The sequence below is a fragment of the Gastrolobium bilobum genome, unplaced genomic scaffold (genome assembly GCF_033153095.1).
Source record: "Gastrolobium bilobum isolate Gb01-03AN ecotype WA unplaced genomic scaffold, APGP_CSIRO_Gbil_v1 utg29299, whole genome shotgun sequence".
NCBI lineage: Eukaryota > Viridiplantae > Streptophyta > Magnoliopsida > Fabales > Fabaceae > Gastrolobium > Gastrolobium bilobum.
Genome location: NW_026897764.1, coordinates 261788 through 276025, shown reverse-complemented (window position 1 = coordinate 276025; position 14238 = coordinate 261788). Strand labels below are relative to the sequence as shown.

The 14238-nt window shown below is 33.8% G+C and overlaps 2 protein-coding genes across 2 annotated transcripts; both read right to left on the bottom strand.

Annotated features, from left to right (window-relative positions):
• Positions 1-1187: 1187 nt before the first annotated feature.
• Positions 1188-2607, bottom strand: LOC133310014 (proline-rich receptor-like protein kinase PERK2). Its single transcript, XM_061510903.1, has 2 exons — positions 2363-2607; positions 1188-2261 (listed from the first exon to the last, which is right to left on the bottom strand). Exons 1-2 carry the CDS (start codon positions 2520-2522, stop codon positions 1252-1254), a joined length of 1170 nt encoding a protein of 389 aa, XP_061366887.1. The 5' UTR covers positions 2523-2607; the 3' UTR covers positions 1188-1251.
• Positions 2608-11082: 8475 nt separating this feature from the next.
• Positions 11083-12696, bottom strand: LOC133310001 (plant-specific TFIIB-related protein PTF2-like). Its single transcript, XM_061510882.1, has one exon. It carries the CDS (start codon positions 12694-12696, stop codon positions 11083-11085), a length of 1614 nt encoding a protein of 537 aa, XP_061366866.1.
• Between the last annotated feature and the right edge of the window lie 1542 nt (positions 12697-14238).

The following is a 14238-nucleotide window of genomic DNA, read 5'->3' as shown; positions in this document are numbered from 1 at the left end:
TGTAGTGAGTAGGATTAGAACAACCACTATTTTGGGACACCAAACTGAGAGAAGCTGTTGTTGGCTTTTGTGGTTGATTCTCTAGAGAATAGGTTCAATATATGCTAGGTATGACCTAAAATCCTATTTTGATATTTCTTTGAATTATATTGATATTTGAAGGTAATTATTTTCTATTAGGAGAATAAAAGTTATTCAACAAGTAAGGAGAGTGGGAGTGGATTCTCAAACAAATCAGTTATAAATACTTGTCAGGTAATTTCAATTTCTTTCAGGAGCATACTGCAAGACAATGGCAAACACAAACCAGTGTTTAGGTGCATGTCTAAAAGGAAGACTCCATTGTTGGCTTTGAAGCTGTTGACTTACGGAGTTCTGATATAATTCATTATTCTCTTTATCCTTTTAACTTGTCCTCACTTATGATAGGTTGGTTTCTGAAAAAGTCCAAAGACTTGTAGCAGTGCATCATTGAGCAACAACAACATCACTAATATATTATGCTTCATTGAGCAACAACAACATCACTAATATATTATGCTAACTTACAACATCACAAATAATTTATCTCTATTATTAACTCATTATTAATGTGTTCCAGCCTGTTGTGAAGTCTTCAAGGAGGATTCCCTTTGGACAATTCTATACAATTTTTTTGGTTCAAACAAAATGTTTGCTTCAACTTCAGAACATCTAGCAATGTCTAATTTTTTTCTCAAAAGGAGAAAATCCTTACATATATCAACTAAACCCACTCCTTACCAATTACCATCCTTCGCCATTGCTCACAAGGATGCATGGTACTAACATTACATAAATAAAAGTTTATCCTTTCTCTTCACTCACAAACCTTTTGGGATTTGATTCTAAATCCTTACAACTGTAGCTCAAGATTTTATTTACTATATCAACTGTCACTTTCAGATATTCCTGCATGGTCGTTCATATTAATCTGCCTTACTAGTAAGATGAACTGGTTCTCCAAATTAAATCGATATTCTTCAGCAGCTTGGTTTCAAGCATTGAAACTAATGGTACAGATTACATAAATAATAAGTATTTACAAGATTGAAGCTCTAAGATGACCATATCCTTAAATTTATTACTAATTACTAATATATCAATGTATCATATTTTCTTTTTCAGTAATAGTCACTATTATGCAACATGTCCATCACTATTCATAAAGCAAATAAGTTCATCATGTAGAAGGAACTGTAGGAGAATTGTACATTGATATATTCTATTTAATCAAGGAAAAGTCTTCTTTGAAGAAGTAGGGGGTGTGCCAGGGCTGCGAGGTGGAGGGAAGAGTGGAGGGAAAGGAAAGGGGAAAAATGGTGGTGGTGGAGGTGGTGGTGGTGGTGGAGTTAAACCTGGTATTGTTATTGGTGGGAAAGGAAACAAGGGTGGTGGACTTGATGGGGGAGGCTGGAATGGATTAGGGATGAGTGGTGGTGGATTTGATGGGGGAGGCTTGAATGGATTAGGGATGAGTGGTGGTGGACTTGGTGGCTGGAATGGATTAGGGATGAGTGGTGGTGGACTTGGTGGCTGGAATGGATTAGGGATAAGTGGTGGTGGACTTGGTGGCTGGAAAGGGTTAGGAATTAGAGGAGGTGGCTGAAAGGGGTTTGGTATGAGGGGAGGTGGCTGAAATGGATTAGGGATAATAGGTGGTGGTAGAAATGGGTTTGGAGGAAAAAAGAAATCTTCAGATATGTCTGAAGTTTTAGTTGGATTGGACCCTTTAGTCTTTCCTTGGACTGGTGGTGGTAAGAGTGGTGTTCCTAGAAAGGGTGGCATAGGAGAGACTTGTGGCAAAGGTGGAAGCATAGGTACTCTAGGAAGAGGAGGAAGGGAAGGAAGACCACCAATTGGAGGTGGAAATAATGATGGTATATTTGGTGGAAGTTCATTTTTCACATAACCATGTCCCTTGGAGTTTGGAATACTTTGTTTTTGGTCACATAAGTTTGGCTTTTTTATAGGCTTGAATGAGAAAAATCCAGCTGAGAATATATGTTCTCCATTCTTTCTTGACTTGAGGCTTAGTAAAGAAGAAGTAGCTGCTGAAGCCACAGCACAGTTAGGCTCACTGCTACTTATCAATTTAAAAGTACATCCCTTCATTCTCTTCACATGTTTCCTCACTGAGAAAGGCAACTTCACTTTAAACTCCCCATGTTCATCTGTCTTCACTTCTTTCTTGAATCTTGGCTTTGAATTCCCATCTTTGCATTCTACAGCTACTGATGCACCTGCCACTCAAGAACACAGGACAGAACCAAAATATAAGCCACAAAATTAAGATAACAAAACTTAAGGGATATGAAATTGAAACCCTGCCACCAATAAGGACCTGAAATGAAATGGCTCCCCATGGAGAAATCATGTTGAAAGCATGTGTCACAGTAGACAGTGCCAACCACAACAGCAGAAGGAAGCTTCTTGTCATGGCTAGCCTCTGAAAGATTACAAAATGTGAGACTGAGAAACAGAATTACAAGGAACCAAGGCATTGTAAGGTTTGTTCTTTCAGAAACTGTGTGTATGAGGGAATGTGAGCTAGTGTTTGTTCTTCCAAATAAATAATGAGAGTCTACAAGTAACACACTATTCTAGTATGCTCTTATTCCACTCTCTGTCCTTTCTTCCCTCTTTTTTTTTTTTATGGATAATTTCTTCCCTCTTGCTTTATATGATAAAGACAATTTAGAACAATAAGCTTTTATGGCTAGACTCAGAAGAAGAGGCTATTAATTTGTGCAATCATACAAAAACATTTCAACTGTAAATTTAAAATAAGTAAATACAGGTTTGTTTTGCCACCATAGAACACAAATTTGGAGGGTAGAAAGATTAGATGAAGATAAGATTTTGGATTGAAAAACTTCTTATTCTATGCTATTAACTATTAAATATAGGGCTATGTTTGTCATATTGTTGGAAATAAAAAAAAATTCTACATATAAAAGTGTGTGTGGCCTATACATGATCTTATATAAGCTCCGTACATTTTTATATATATGTAAGAGATACTTTTATTTTCTATAACATGAGACATTAATCTCTTAAATATAACATGTCACTTAAATTTAATATTAAAAATATAATCAAAATAAAAATAGCAATAATTTATAAAACTGATGTAGTACCCACTTAATGATATAAAATAAGAACATTTGTTTTCTTAAACAAACATAAAATTTCTCTTAATTTACTTGGAAGTTTGTTCCTTGGTTGGTGAGAAAAACGCCAGAGGAATAGTTTGGGTCCCTGTTGGTTCACGAGACTAAGAAAGTATCCACATACTCTCTGAGTGTGACATTGACATTACTGAAAGACAAACACGTAGAAAGTTTGTCTTCGCTGGAGTGGCAGTGTGATCTGAGACAAACTATGTTAGCATGACCTGTGAACTATGTTATGCAGATTTGCATGTGACAACATTTTTAATGTTTAAATTATGGAATTAATGATTGTTACATGGTACCAGATAAATTTTATTTTTTATATGAATATAAAAATGTGTGAGACTCATATTTTTTTTTTTTATTCTTCTTACATGATCTTATATGGATCTCACACATTTTTATGAGTATAAAAAATAAAATTATGTCTTACAATAAGATAAATATTAATTCCTTAAATTATAATAACTTTTTGGCAGTTTATAATTTTTGACTTGAAGTTATTAATATTGCACAATAAGAGTGGAAAGAAGATCATGTCTCAGATTTGAGATTTACGTGTTCATAACTCATGATAAAATTGAGAGAGAATCTTCCCGTTATGGACATATATTACAAGCTCCTTTTGTAAAGCGTGTGATAAATCTATGTTCTTGAATTTTTATATGAATTTTATATGCATATAATAAACTTAAGCTCAAAAATATTAAATGTCCCAATTAACTAATTAATAAAAACTTAGAACCTATAAATATATAGATTGTACCATTAGTATGATTTAATCATGATTTAGAAGTGAGAAAAACTTTAAATTATTGGCAGTCAAACTGTTTGAAAAGGTTTCCAGAGGAATACCACAACCTTCATTTTTTAACTGATAAAGGTAAATATTTGCCCCAGTGACCTGATTAACACCAAAGTATCATTTTATTTAGCATATATAAAAGCATAACAAGATAGTGATTGATCAAATATTATTTTATGTTTCTTGAATGAAGTAACTTCAAAATAAGGGACAGTAAAAAATTGTTTAACAATGGGTGATCACAGTTGTCATAACTCAAGCTTCCAAAGTATCTTTTACCTAAAGAATAAGCTAAAACTTGTGGAAGAATCATGTTCTTTCTGAACATAGCTTTCTTCTTCTGTGCCTTGTTTTTCTTTTTTCTTCTTTGATACTTCTGATTAAAAGGGTTTGTTTTTTAATCTTGATATTTCTCAAGGTTAAGCAGTTCTCACAATTATATATATATATATATATATATATATATATATATATATATATATTTATTTAATAAATATTGCAAATGCCTTATAGTATGTGATATTCATTAAAATAACTCCTTTTTTTTTTAGTTCTTATATGATCTCATGATATTGTTTTTGTAAAATTATATACTTCTGATAAGTTGATATGAAAGGGGGTAATTAATGTCAGGGCCAGTCCATGACGGGGAATTATCATCAATAGGCTAAGATAGCATAATTGTAGCAAGTGAGTCTGATATCATATTATAACCCAAAATTTTAAGGTATTGGATTCATAGGTCCCCCAACTTATATATATTTCACTTAGCTCATTATCAACCAATGTCAGACTCATTACACTTGAATATCTCAAACATGTAACATCATAGGTGCTGACGAGGACGGGGAGTGATCGCTGGAGCGAAAGGGCACAGAGAAGGAGCGGCTCCTGGCAAGCTTCTAGCGGGGGTATATGAATGAATCGAATCAACACCCGAAAGAGAGGAATTTCAGAGACTGTGCGTGTATGGGACTGTACAGTTAGGGATAACTTATAAGAATTAATAGGTATTATCTATATTAACAAGATGAATCTACTTCTCGGTAGCCCATAACAGAAGAACTCATAGTTAAGCGTGCTTGATTGGAGCAATTATGGAATGGGTGACCTCTTGGAAAGTTTTTTTAAAAAGTGTGAGTGAGGACAACGCACGCTGAAAAATCTCGTGTTAGTGTGTGGGGACAGTCATTGATCCTGCAAGCAGCCGGGCATTACAAGTGGTATCAAAACAAGGCCTCTCTCCTAGTACGGTGTGGTTCTAGGACAAACCAGGCGGAAGCTGGTAGGCATGCAACTTCTTGGGTGCTAAGATGGCTGGGAGTGATCACTGGTGCAAAAGGGCACAGACAAGGAGCGACTCCTGGCAGACTTCCAACTAAGGGTACATGAATGAATCGAATCAACACCCGAATGAGAGGGATTCCAAAGACTGTGCAGGTATGAGACTGTACAGTTAGGAATAGCTTATAAGAATTAATAGGTATTACCTATATTAACAAGATGTTTCTACTTTTCGGTAGCCCACAATGAAAGAACTCTATAGTCAAGTGTGCTTGACTTGGAGCAATTATGGAATGGGTGACCTTCTAGGAAGTTTTTCCAGAAAATGTGTGAATGGGGACAAAGTACACTGAAAAGTTTCATGTTAATATGTGGGGAGAATCATTGATCGTACAAGCAGTCGGGCATTACAAATCTCTCGCTTAAGTGTGAAACCTACCATTAATATGCTCCCCCTCTCTCCAAGTATTCCAAAGCCCAAGTACTCATCAACCCGCCTCTAGCCAAATACCTAACTAGCTTACAATCAAAAATCTTAAGGCATTGAGTTTATTAGTTCCCTCATTTATATACACTTTATTTTATCCAAGTGGAAGTACAATGATGTATACAACTGAGGCATCCTAACAGACTGGTAGACTTGAGGTCCGAGTCAAATAGCAATGATTCGAAGCACTTTACATTATTTCATAAACTCAAGGACCGCTACTACAAAGAGTATTATACCCTTCCCAAAAAGTAATGGAGACGTGCAAAGATTTCCTACAACTAATATGTCATTCATCACACTTGAATATCTCAAGAATTAACTTTGAAAAGGACACATTGCAAGAGTCTATGTAGTTGTCAAATTCTAGAAGTGGTTCACGGGTGCTTAAAACCAATGATAGCAAACTACCGTTGCAAACTACCAAAAACAAAAAGAAAAACAAAACAAAAAACAGAAAATAAACCAATGATAGCATTCTCACGGATAAGTTACCTGCGCGGTTGGTTTGGAGCTAGCTTGGGATATAAGTTTTAGGCAAGTTTGGCTCGAAGAAAATTCTCTTTCAGCTCAACAGCTCATTACAAATGGGTGCCACCATGATTACCCTGCGGCTAATTTGGTGAATCGTATTCGAAATTTGATGCAGCGAGATTGGCAGATTTATATGTCTCACATTCACCGTGAAGGAAATAGAGTAGCGGACTTTCTAGCCTCTTACTCTTGTGGTTTCTCTTGGGTAATTCAGGAATTTGATTGTCCACCGTCAGGTTGTATTGATAGTCTGTATGGTGACACTATAGGTGTTCACTGGTCTAGGCTTTGTGCCTAGTTTCTTTTTGTTGTGTTTTTGTTTAAATTTCCTATTATTTTTTAAAAAAAAAAAAAAGTTACTTGCGCATGATTAATTAAGGGGACCCACAGTCTAATTATTATTATTTTTATTAGATGGTGACATACAAAGAGAAAGAATGCTTCACACTCACTTTAACATCATTAGATTCTTTTTTTTTTATGCAATAAATATTAAAAAAAGATTTACAAACTGCACGAATCTGCACAAATATGTTCATTTATCCGTCTTACGATGATTAAAATGTGAAATTCGTGTTAGTGAAAGAAAGGAAAAAAAATAAAAAAATAAATTATGGTGCTATGATTTTGTTAGATTTGTAAAGTATTTTTTGATAAATAAGGCATTACTTATATAATTGCAGTTTAGTAATTGTATATTTTGCTTGTGACGCAACAGTTTGTATACCATTAACACCAGTGGCTGAGCCACTTGACTCTTAGGTGGTGTCTTCGTACTGACTAATTTTCAAAAATGTTACATTTTTTTTTTAAATTATGATATAGTCTTAATATTGGTTAGATTTTTAAAAATAATACAACATTAGTACTAACTAGATTTTACTAATTGAATCTTTTGGTACTGACTGAATTTTCTCCCTAGTTCCGCCACTGATTGGTATATATTTAAAAAAAATTATTTACAACTCATCACCTAATATAATAATGAATTTATTTATAAAATCAACCAATTTATAACTTATGATAAATTAATTTCTTTGCTTTATAATACAAATAAATATAGTTAAGATGGCTATTAATTCACACGAACCATTTACAATAATAGTTTTACAACAGATGCATCAAGACTAGAGGCGTAAATAAGTTAGGTTAAGCTAGACTTAGATTAAATAGGTCAAGTCTATGTAAAAAATATTGAGTTTGGCTTGGTCTGTTAGCCTGTGTAGTCCCAAATTACAAGTCTGGTTTGACCTATATTTAAAAAATAAAAATCTTGGCTTAGGCCTATTAACCTATTTAAACCTATTAAACATTCAACACTTAAAAGAATAATTAAAATAATATTACTTTATTATTCAAAATTATTAAAATAATAATTTTATTTATTTTATTAAAATAATAATTTTATTTATTTTATTAAAATAAATAATATGATATAGGTCAGCATATAGGCTTATAATGTACAAAAAAAGCCTATGACCTATTTTCTAAATAAGTTTTTTAAAAGTCTAAGTCTGTTCTATTTTACTATTTGTAATAGAGCAAGTCTGGCCTAATATAGGTTAGGCCGTAGGCTCCTGTAAACCGGCCTAGCCCATTTATACCCCTACTCAAAACTCAAGAGTGTTGTGTGATTTAATTTTCACAATTATTTATGCATAATTAATCTCCCATATATAAACTCATTTTCAAAAGATCAATTTTTTTTGAAAAGAGCTTTTTATATATTTTCTATTTAAAATAAATCTTGATGGTAAATCAACTACTTAATTGCAATTCTAATTATAAAACCATCCGTAATATATATATAGATATTGGTTTACAAGTGTATCCCAATAATAATTTTCTGTAACATTACCTTTACAATAATGATAGAAAACAGTTTCCAAACAAAAGATAGGTAAAGTTAAATTCCAGTCATATTATACTTGAGCTATAAGCAACAATGAGTCACATCTGTCAATTAAAATCATTGTCATCACAAATAGCATATAAATTGCTGTAATCATTGACTTTATTGTTAATTTTTTCAATAAAATTATTGTCATTGAAGTGATCCATCAATTTCTCAACACAACGGACCATAAGATGCTTCATCAATTTGTCATCTCTATTTTCTTTAGTCAAATTCTTAACATAACTAAAATGTCTACACTTAATTGGATGTAAGAATGAGTGGAAAACGTGTTTTTTTTTTTCCTTTCAAAAAAAAGTACAAATGGGTTGGATTGGATTGTGCCACTTACATCCATACCATATAATGCAAGAAGTTGCTCAACATGATTATGCAAGGTAGCTACGTTTTGCCCTTGCACCGTAACCCAGTCAGCAACAATTGACGCTAGTTGCTCCCACCACCCATCAAGCTGCACAAGAGTTTACAACTTACAAATTGAAAAAGAAATATTAGTGTTATAAAGGAATATGCAAAAGTACAAATTCCGGAAATAACATATTTACTAAGGGTTTTATTAATCTTCTGTTACTACAGAGAAGTTATTTGCAGCTGACACATGCTTTTCAGGATACGGTTCCGTATCTTAAAAAGTACGTGACTGCTGCACGGAACAGTGTCTCTGTAACGGCTGAAAAGACATATTTCCCATTTATTAATATGCAAAAATAAGATTGCTTACAAATATTATTCTTACCCTTGCTCTCGCTAGTTGAGCTTAACAAAGAATGATTTTTGAGTGGTTTAGTGTTATAAAGGAATATGAAAAACCCACAAACCAGATGATATATCAAATGTCTGGTGACTTATCTTAAGCAACCAAAAACTTTGGTCTCGGAAATGAATTTCTTTATTCAGCCATTTGTTAATTACACATATTTATCATAACTTGCCACCAACAAAAGCCAAGCCTTATCAGTTATCCAATTAGGTGTGGATGGGTTGAAAAAACATAAATGCACACACATGAATATAGGTATAGATACATATACAAAGAGAAATCTCTTAGAAAGTAACAGGTTAGCTAGTTTCTACTTTCTACCACTAGGCACCCCGAGTAGAGGGCCTTGGGGTTTCTTTTGTCTAGTATAATCAATTTGATGTGGTTGCTTCTTGTCTGTAAGTTTCTATACAAATAAATAGAAGATTTTCCCTAGTATTTTTTAATAAAATCGTTACTCATAATAGTAATAATAATAGCAATAGTAACTTATCAAGCCCGATATATTTGCAAACTCACCAAGCTCTTCTGAGCATTCAAAACTGCAGTCTTAAGAGTTCGGGTAACCATTTCTCCATGGCAGTTTTTTCTTTCTCTGCAGCGAGATTCAAAGAAAAAAGTGTTGTCCTGCATCATTGTCTCAAATGTCAAAAGAAAAAGAGAGAAAAGAAAAGAGTTGAACAAATTCCTAAAGCTCGAATCTGAAACGGAGTGAAAGAAAATTCACTCTGCATCTGTCTTCCTGATAAGCAAATTTGGATTTAGTAATAACTAAATCTTGGGTTAGATACAGATTTAATATTCTTGTTGAACATGGTAAGCATGGTTCAAGAAAGCTTGACCACTTTGAACAAGATCCTGTCTAACATGAACAAGACTAGTAGTATTTGATAAATCTTCCAACATACCAGCTTCAGAACCACGAATTTTCAAACAAAACTCCAGGGACTTCAGCACAGATGCCAGACCAGTATCTGAACCCTCCAACCCAATCCATTTAACAAGAAAATCATTTACTACATTACCATAGCTTTTAGCCCCCATGAACATATGGCAAGCACAATAAAACTTCCTATTCTTCACATTCCAAGTACATGATTAAATATAAAATAGTAATATATGGATTTGAAACACAATAAAATTCCATATATAGCTTTGTAGCTAAGAAAAAGAAATATTTTTAGATAGGAAGGGAAGCTTTTTGTAAACAACTATAACCTATGGCAACGTAAGATTTCACACATGGCATGATACAGTAATTCACATACTATCTTACAGGTGTGTCTGAAAACTCTCTAATATCCAATATGAAGCCTTTAAAATATAACTCATGTTTCAGACTCATTAAATGAGGTTTACGCCTCCCTTAAATATGCTATAATATAGAACCAAAAAGTTCTCAAGCAGCTAATATCCAACACAGAAATATGCATTTAGTTTCCAAATATAAAAGAAATCATAACATAATTTACATAAAGCTAAACCAACCAATTATCAGGCTGCTATGTTATGCTGTGAACAGACTAAGAGCTGTTTCTTTTATACTAGGAAACATTAGTTTTTAGGTAAATTTCATACAAAACTTAGCAGAGCCTATCAATTTATATTTAGTAGACACTGACACAAAGATATCTGCATGAACAATTGCATACACAATTACATATCCTGTAAGACCAAGAAAAATTCCAAGTGAAACAATTAAAAAAGAATTAAATCTAAACCACGTCTCAAAAAACTAGGTTTTTAACAGCACAGATTCAAACCGTGGGATCCTTATAGCCCATCCCACCCAGTGAGAAAAGACATTCGATGGATGATGTATATCTGTTGAAATTTCAGCAATCACAAGAAAATGAAATTGCAATAAAATAAAAAAGGAAACTGAGTACTATTTACATCTAAAACAGTAACTCACATCCAAATGATGGAATTCATTACAAATGATGGAATTCATTCCAAATGATATATTCAAGATTCTAGTACAAAACTTGCAGCAAGAAAAAATCTGCTCTATCATTTGATGGTCCTCTGTGAGAGGGTGACGATTAAAATGTCAGCTTATCTGAAGCTTCTCATATAATGCCTATATATCTGAAATTTCTCTCATACAATGCCAGACTTAAACACATGTAGATCCAGTAAGGTATTGTAATGTCCCTTCTCAATTTCCTGCTCCTTTACTTGATGAAGAATAAGGGTCTCAATAATTAAGTCTTCCCAATCAATATCATCAACAACCATTCCTCTTCTCTTTTTCTTTCTTCTCCCAGGATGAGTGCCATCTGAAAGGCCAGGATTTGCAGTATCGCCGAGATCAGCATCTAAAGGATGCATAATTTTTTGTATCCGCACCTTAGCAGCATCGATCTTCTCTCGCCTCATTTTACATTTCAATTGACCAGCAACAAATGATGGCGGCATGGTATCCATTCCAACATCCTTCTCTAGCAAATGCTTGAGTAGAAGCTTTTTGCTCAGTTCTGATTTCCCATTCCACCACTCCATACAATCCTGAAGATCAAGTACCAACCTCTTCCTCTTCTGAGCATTTCCACTCCTTCTAGAAGACTTAGCACGACGATTCTCATTTAAGAACTTCTCATACAACATGGATAAACATTCATGCGAAATTTGCAGCCTGTCAACATCCTTGACGCCTGGTCTATCAGCATTACTTTCAAATGAAAAATACCGAGAATCATTTCGGGAACTTACGCCATCATTCCCATATTCGTATTCATCATCTCGTCTTAAGCATTCAGCAACCACGTCAGCCAAATCCACCACAGGAAGATCAACATTCCCCCTCTTCTCAGTAGGTTTTGACATAGACTTCTTCTCCATATACTGAATCACAAACGGCGCATTGTAAACAATGTTTTTAGTAGTGATATCCTTTCCCCAAGGCAACACTTGTGCAACCTTCACAAGTGTCTCTAGGAGCTCCTTGTACCTAGTTCTACAAGTGGAAACCATGGCATGAACTTCCTTAGCCAAATCATCCATCCGAACTTCAACTTGATTCAACTCTGCGACGAAGACCAAAACCGCAACCACCAACGGAATCGGCCTCCGGCCGGTGCTCAAAAACCACTTCACAGCACATTGTATCAAAAATATCCCCTGCTTCCGCATCGTCTCCACCATACTCCTCTCAACCGCGGCGAAACACGGCGAATTCTTAAGAGTCCGTTCCAAGGAATGCACAATATCAAACTCAGGAAAATCAGGTCTTTTCAAACCCAAGAAATCAACAACACGCAGAATCATCCTACCAAGCTCATAAACATCACAACCAACAGCTGAAGCAATTTCAGCCATGGGCAAAGGTCGATCATCCTTTCGCATAACGACATAAGAACACGCGCCAATCAGCACGTGAAACCACTCGCCCTGACCAAACTCACCCTCGGTGAGAGAAGATATCATGTTTCTAATGTCGACGCTCTTAGACGCTAACCCTAACCTAGATGTTAACTCGTCGATTGAATTCTGTGCAGAAAATAGTTTCCTCTGTTCGTAAGTGTAAACGCTACCTGAACCTGCGGTTCCGATGTGGATGAAGGTTCCCTGAGGACCGTTGATGCCGCCGATTTGGGCTTCGAATTGGTCGAATTGTTGAATGGCACCGCACGTGGAGCAGAACAATTCTCCAGAGACATCGTCGCGGACGAAGGAGGATTTGTCGCAGTTGCTGCAGGTACGAGAGCTCGACATCAAGGATGGATTTGAAAATTTTATGGCTAAGTACTAAAATTTACAGGGAAAGAAGGTATATGAATATGTTATTTTACTTACATTTATCTATCCTCTACCTTTATTTATCTTCGTCAATACTATTAGATTTTAATCTCATTTAATGATGAAAATTTAGGGCTCGTTTGGATAAAAAATTTTTTCCAAAAAAGTGCTTTTATTTTAAAGTGCATTTCGATGTTGTTTCTAAAAAAAAGCAAAAGTTATAAAAAAAGTTAAAAACTTACTTTTTTCATAAGCTAAAAATTTTAGCTTCTAAAAAGAGTAAAAGTAAAAAGCTAATTTTTTTTCAACAAATAAATATTTTTTAAAAAAATCTAAATAATTTTAACTTTTATAAAAAACACTTTTAAAATAAGTAGGGCATAAAAGTAACTTTTTTTAAAATGCAATCCAAACGCACTCTTACAATATAAAATAAACTTTTTTATCTCTTTCTCTCCCTAACTGCTTCTCACTCTTTCTTTCTCGTCTCTTTTCTCTTTCTTCAATGGCACTTCAGCATCAAAAAAAAGTGTAAGCTTTTTTCTCAATTCAACCGACTCAGCCATTGTTATGAGCATTTATATAAAAAATCGAATTGGGGTGTCAAATCGAATTTGGGGTAACATACAGAGAACAAATATTCTTTCCCCACTTCAAGGTGAAAAACAAGATAAGAAGAAGGAGAGAAGTTGATTAGTTTCAAATTACAACAACAAAGTAGAAACGTTATGATAATAGAGAATTAATTCAAATGAAGGGTTATTAGTGGTTTTTGTTTTTTTTTGTAATTTTGTGGTTTATGTCGTGTTTAATTATATCAGATTCAAGAAATTCTAAAAATTATACTTATCTAGCAAAATTATCATGCCATTAATCATTGCATGGATTTAAATTCAAATATAAATTCAGGTTGTAAATTACGTGAATCGATAGAAAGAAAAAGGAGGAGAGAGAAAGAATTGTGGGAGGTAGTGAGAAGAAAAAAAGAAGGAAAAGGTTTATTTTATTCTGCAAATCTCCATAGTTGGATGAGATTGTAATTTAACAGTGTTGAGAGAGGTATGAAAAGGTAGGCAAAATAAGAGTAGGCAGAATATCCTATCCAATAGTTATAATATGGAAAATTACTTTTTTTTTCTTCTCAGTTATTGCAGCTTATGTGAAAATTGAAAAAAAATAACTTTTTATATATTATAACTATATATTACTTATAGTACATAGTGTAAAAAACTAAAAGGACACAACTTGTGTCCTTTTAAAAGACACACATTTAATCCATATTAATAATGTGAACATATTTTAATAAAATACGTGATTTAATGTGTGACATGTGAATATGACTTCATCTAACTAATGTCAATTAACAATGAATTAGGAGATGATTATATCCTTTGTTGATATAAATTTTCCATGGTTATAAATATTATTTGACGACTAATTATTAGTGTGGAGTCATGTAAGAAAATAACATGTCAATACGATCCAAAACTAACCAAACTACTATTTTATTAATCAATC

Coding starts and splice junctions, on each gene's coding strand:
- LOC133310014 (XM_061510903.1), bottom strand. CDS start 2,522: ATGCCTTGGTTCCTTGTAATTCTGTTTCTCAGTCTCACATTTTGTAAT. Junction 2,262..2,362: donor GGGGAGCCATTTCATTTCAG/GTCCTTATTGGT, acceptor CTTGAGTGGCAG/GTGCATCAGTAGCTGTAGAA.
- LOC133310001 (XM_061510882.1), bottom strand. CDS start 12,696: ATGTCGAGCTCTCGTACCTGCAGCAACTGCGACAAATCCTCCTTCGTC.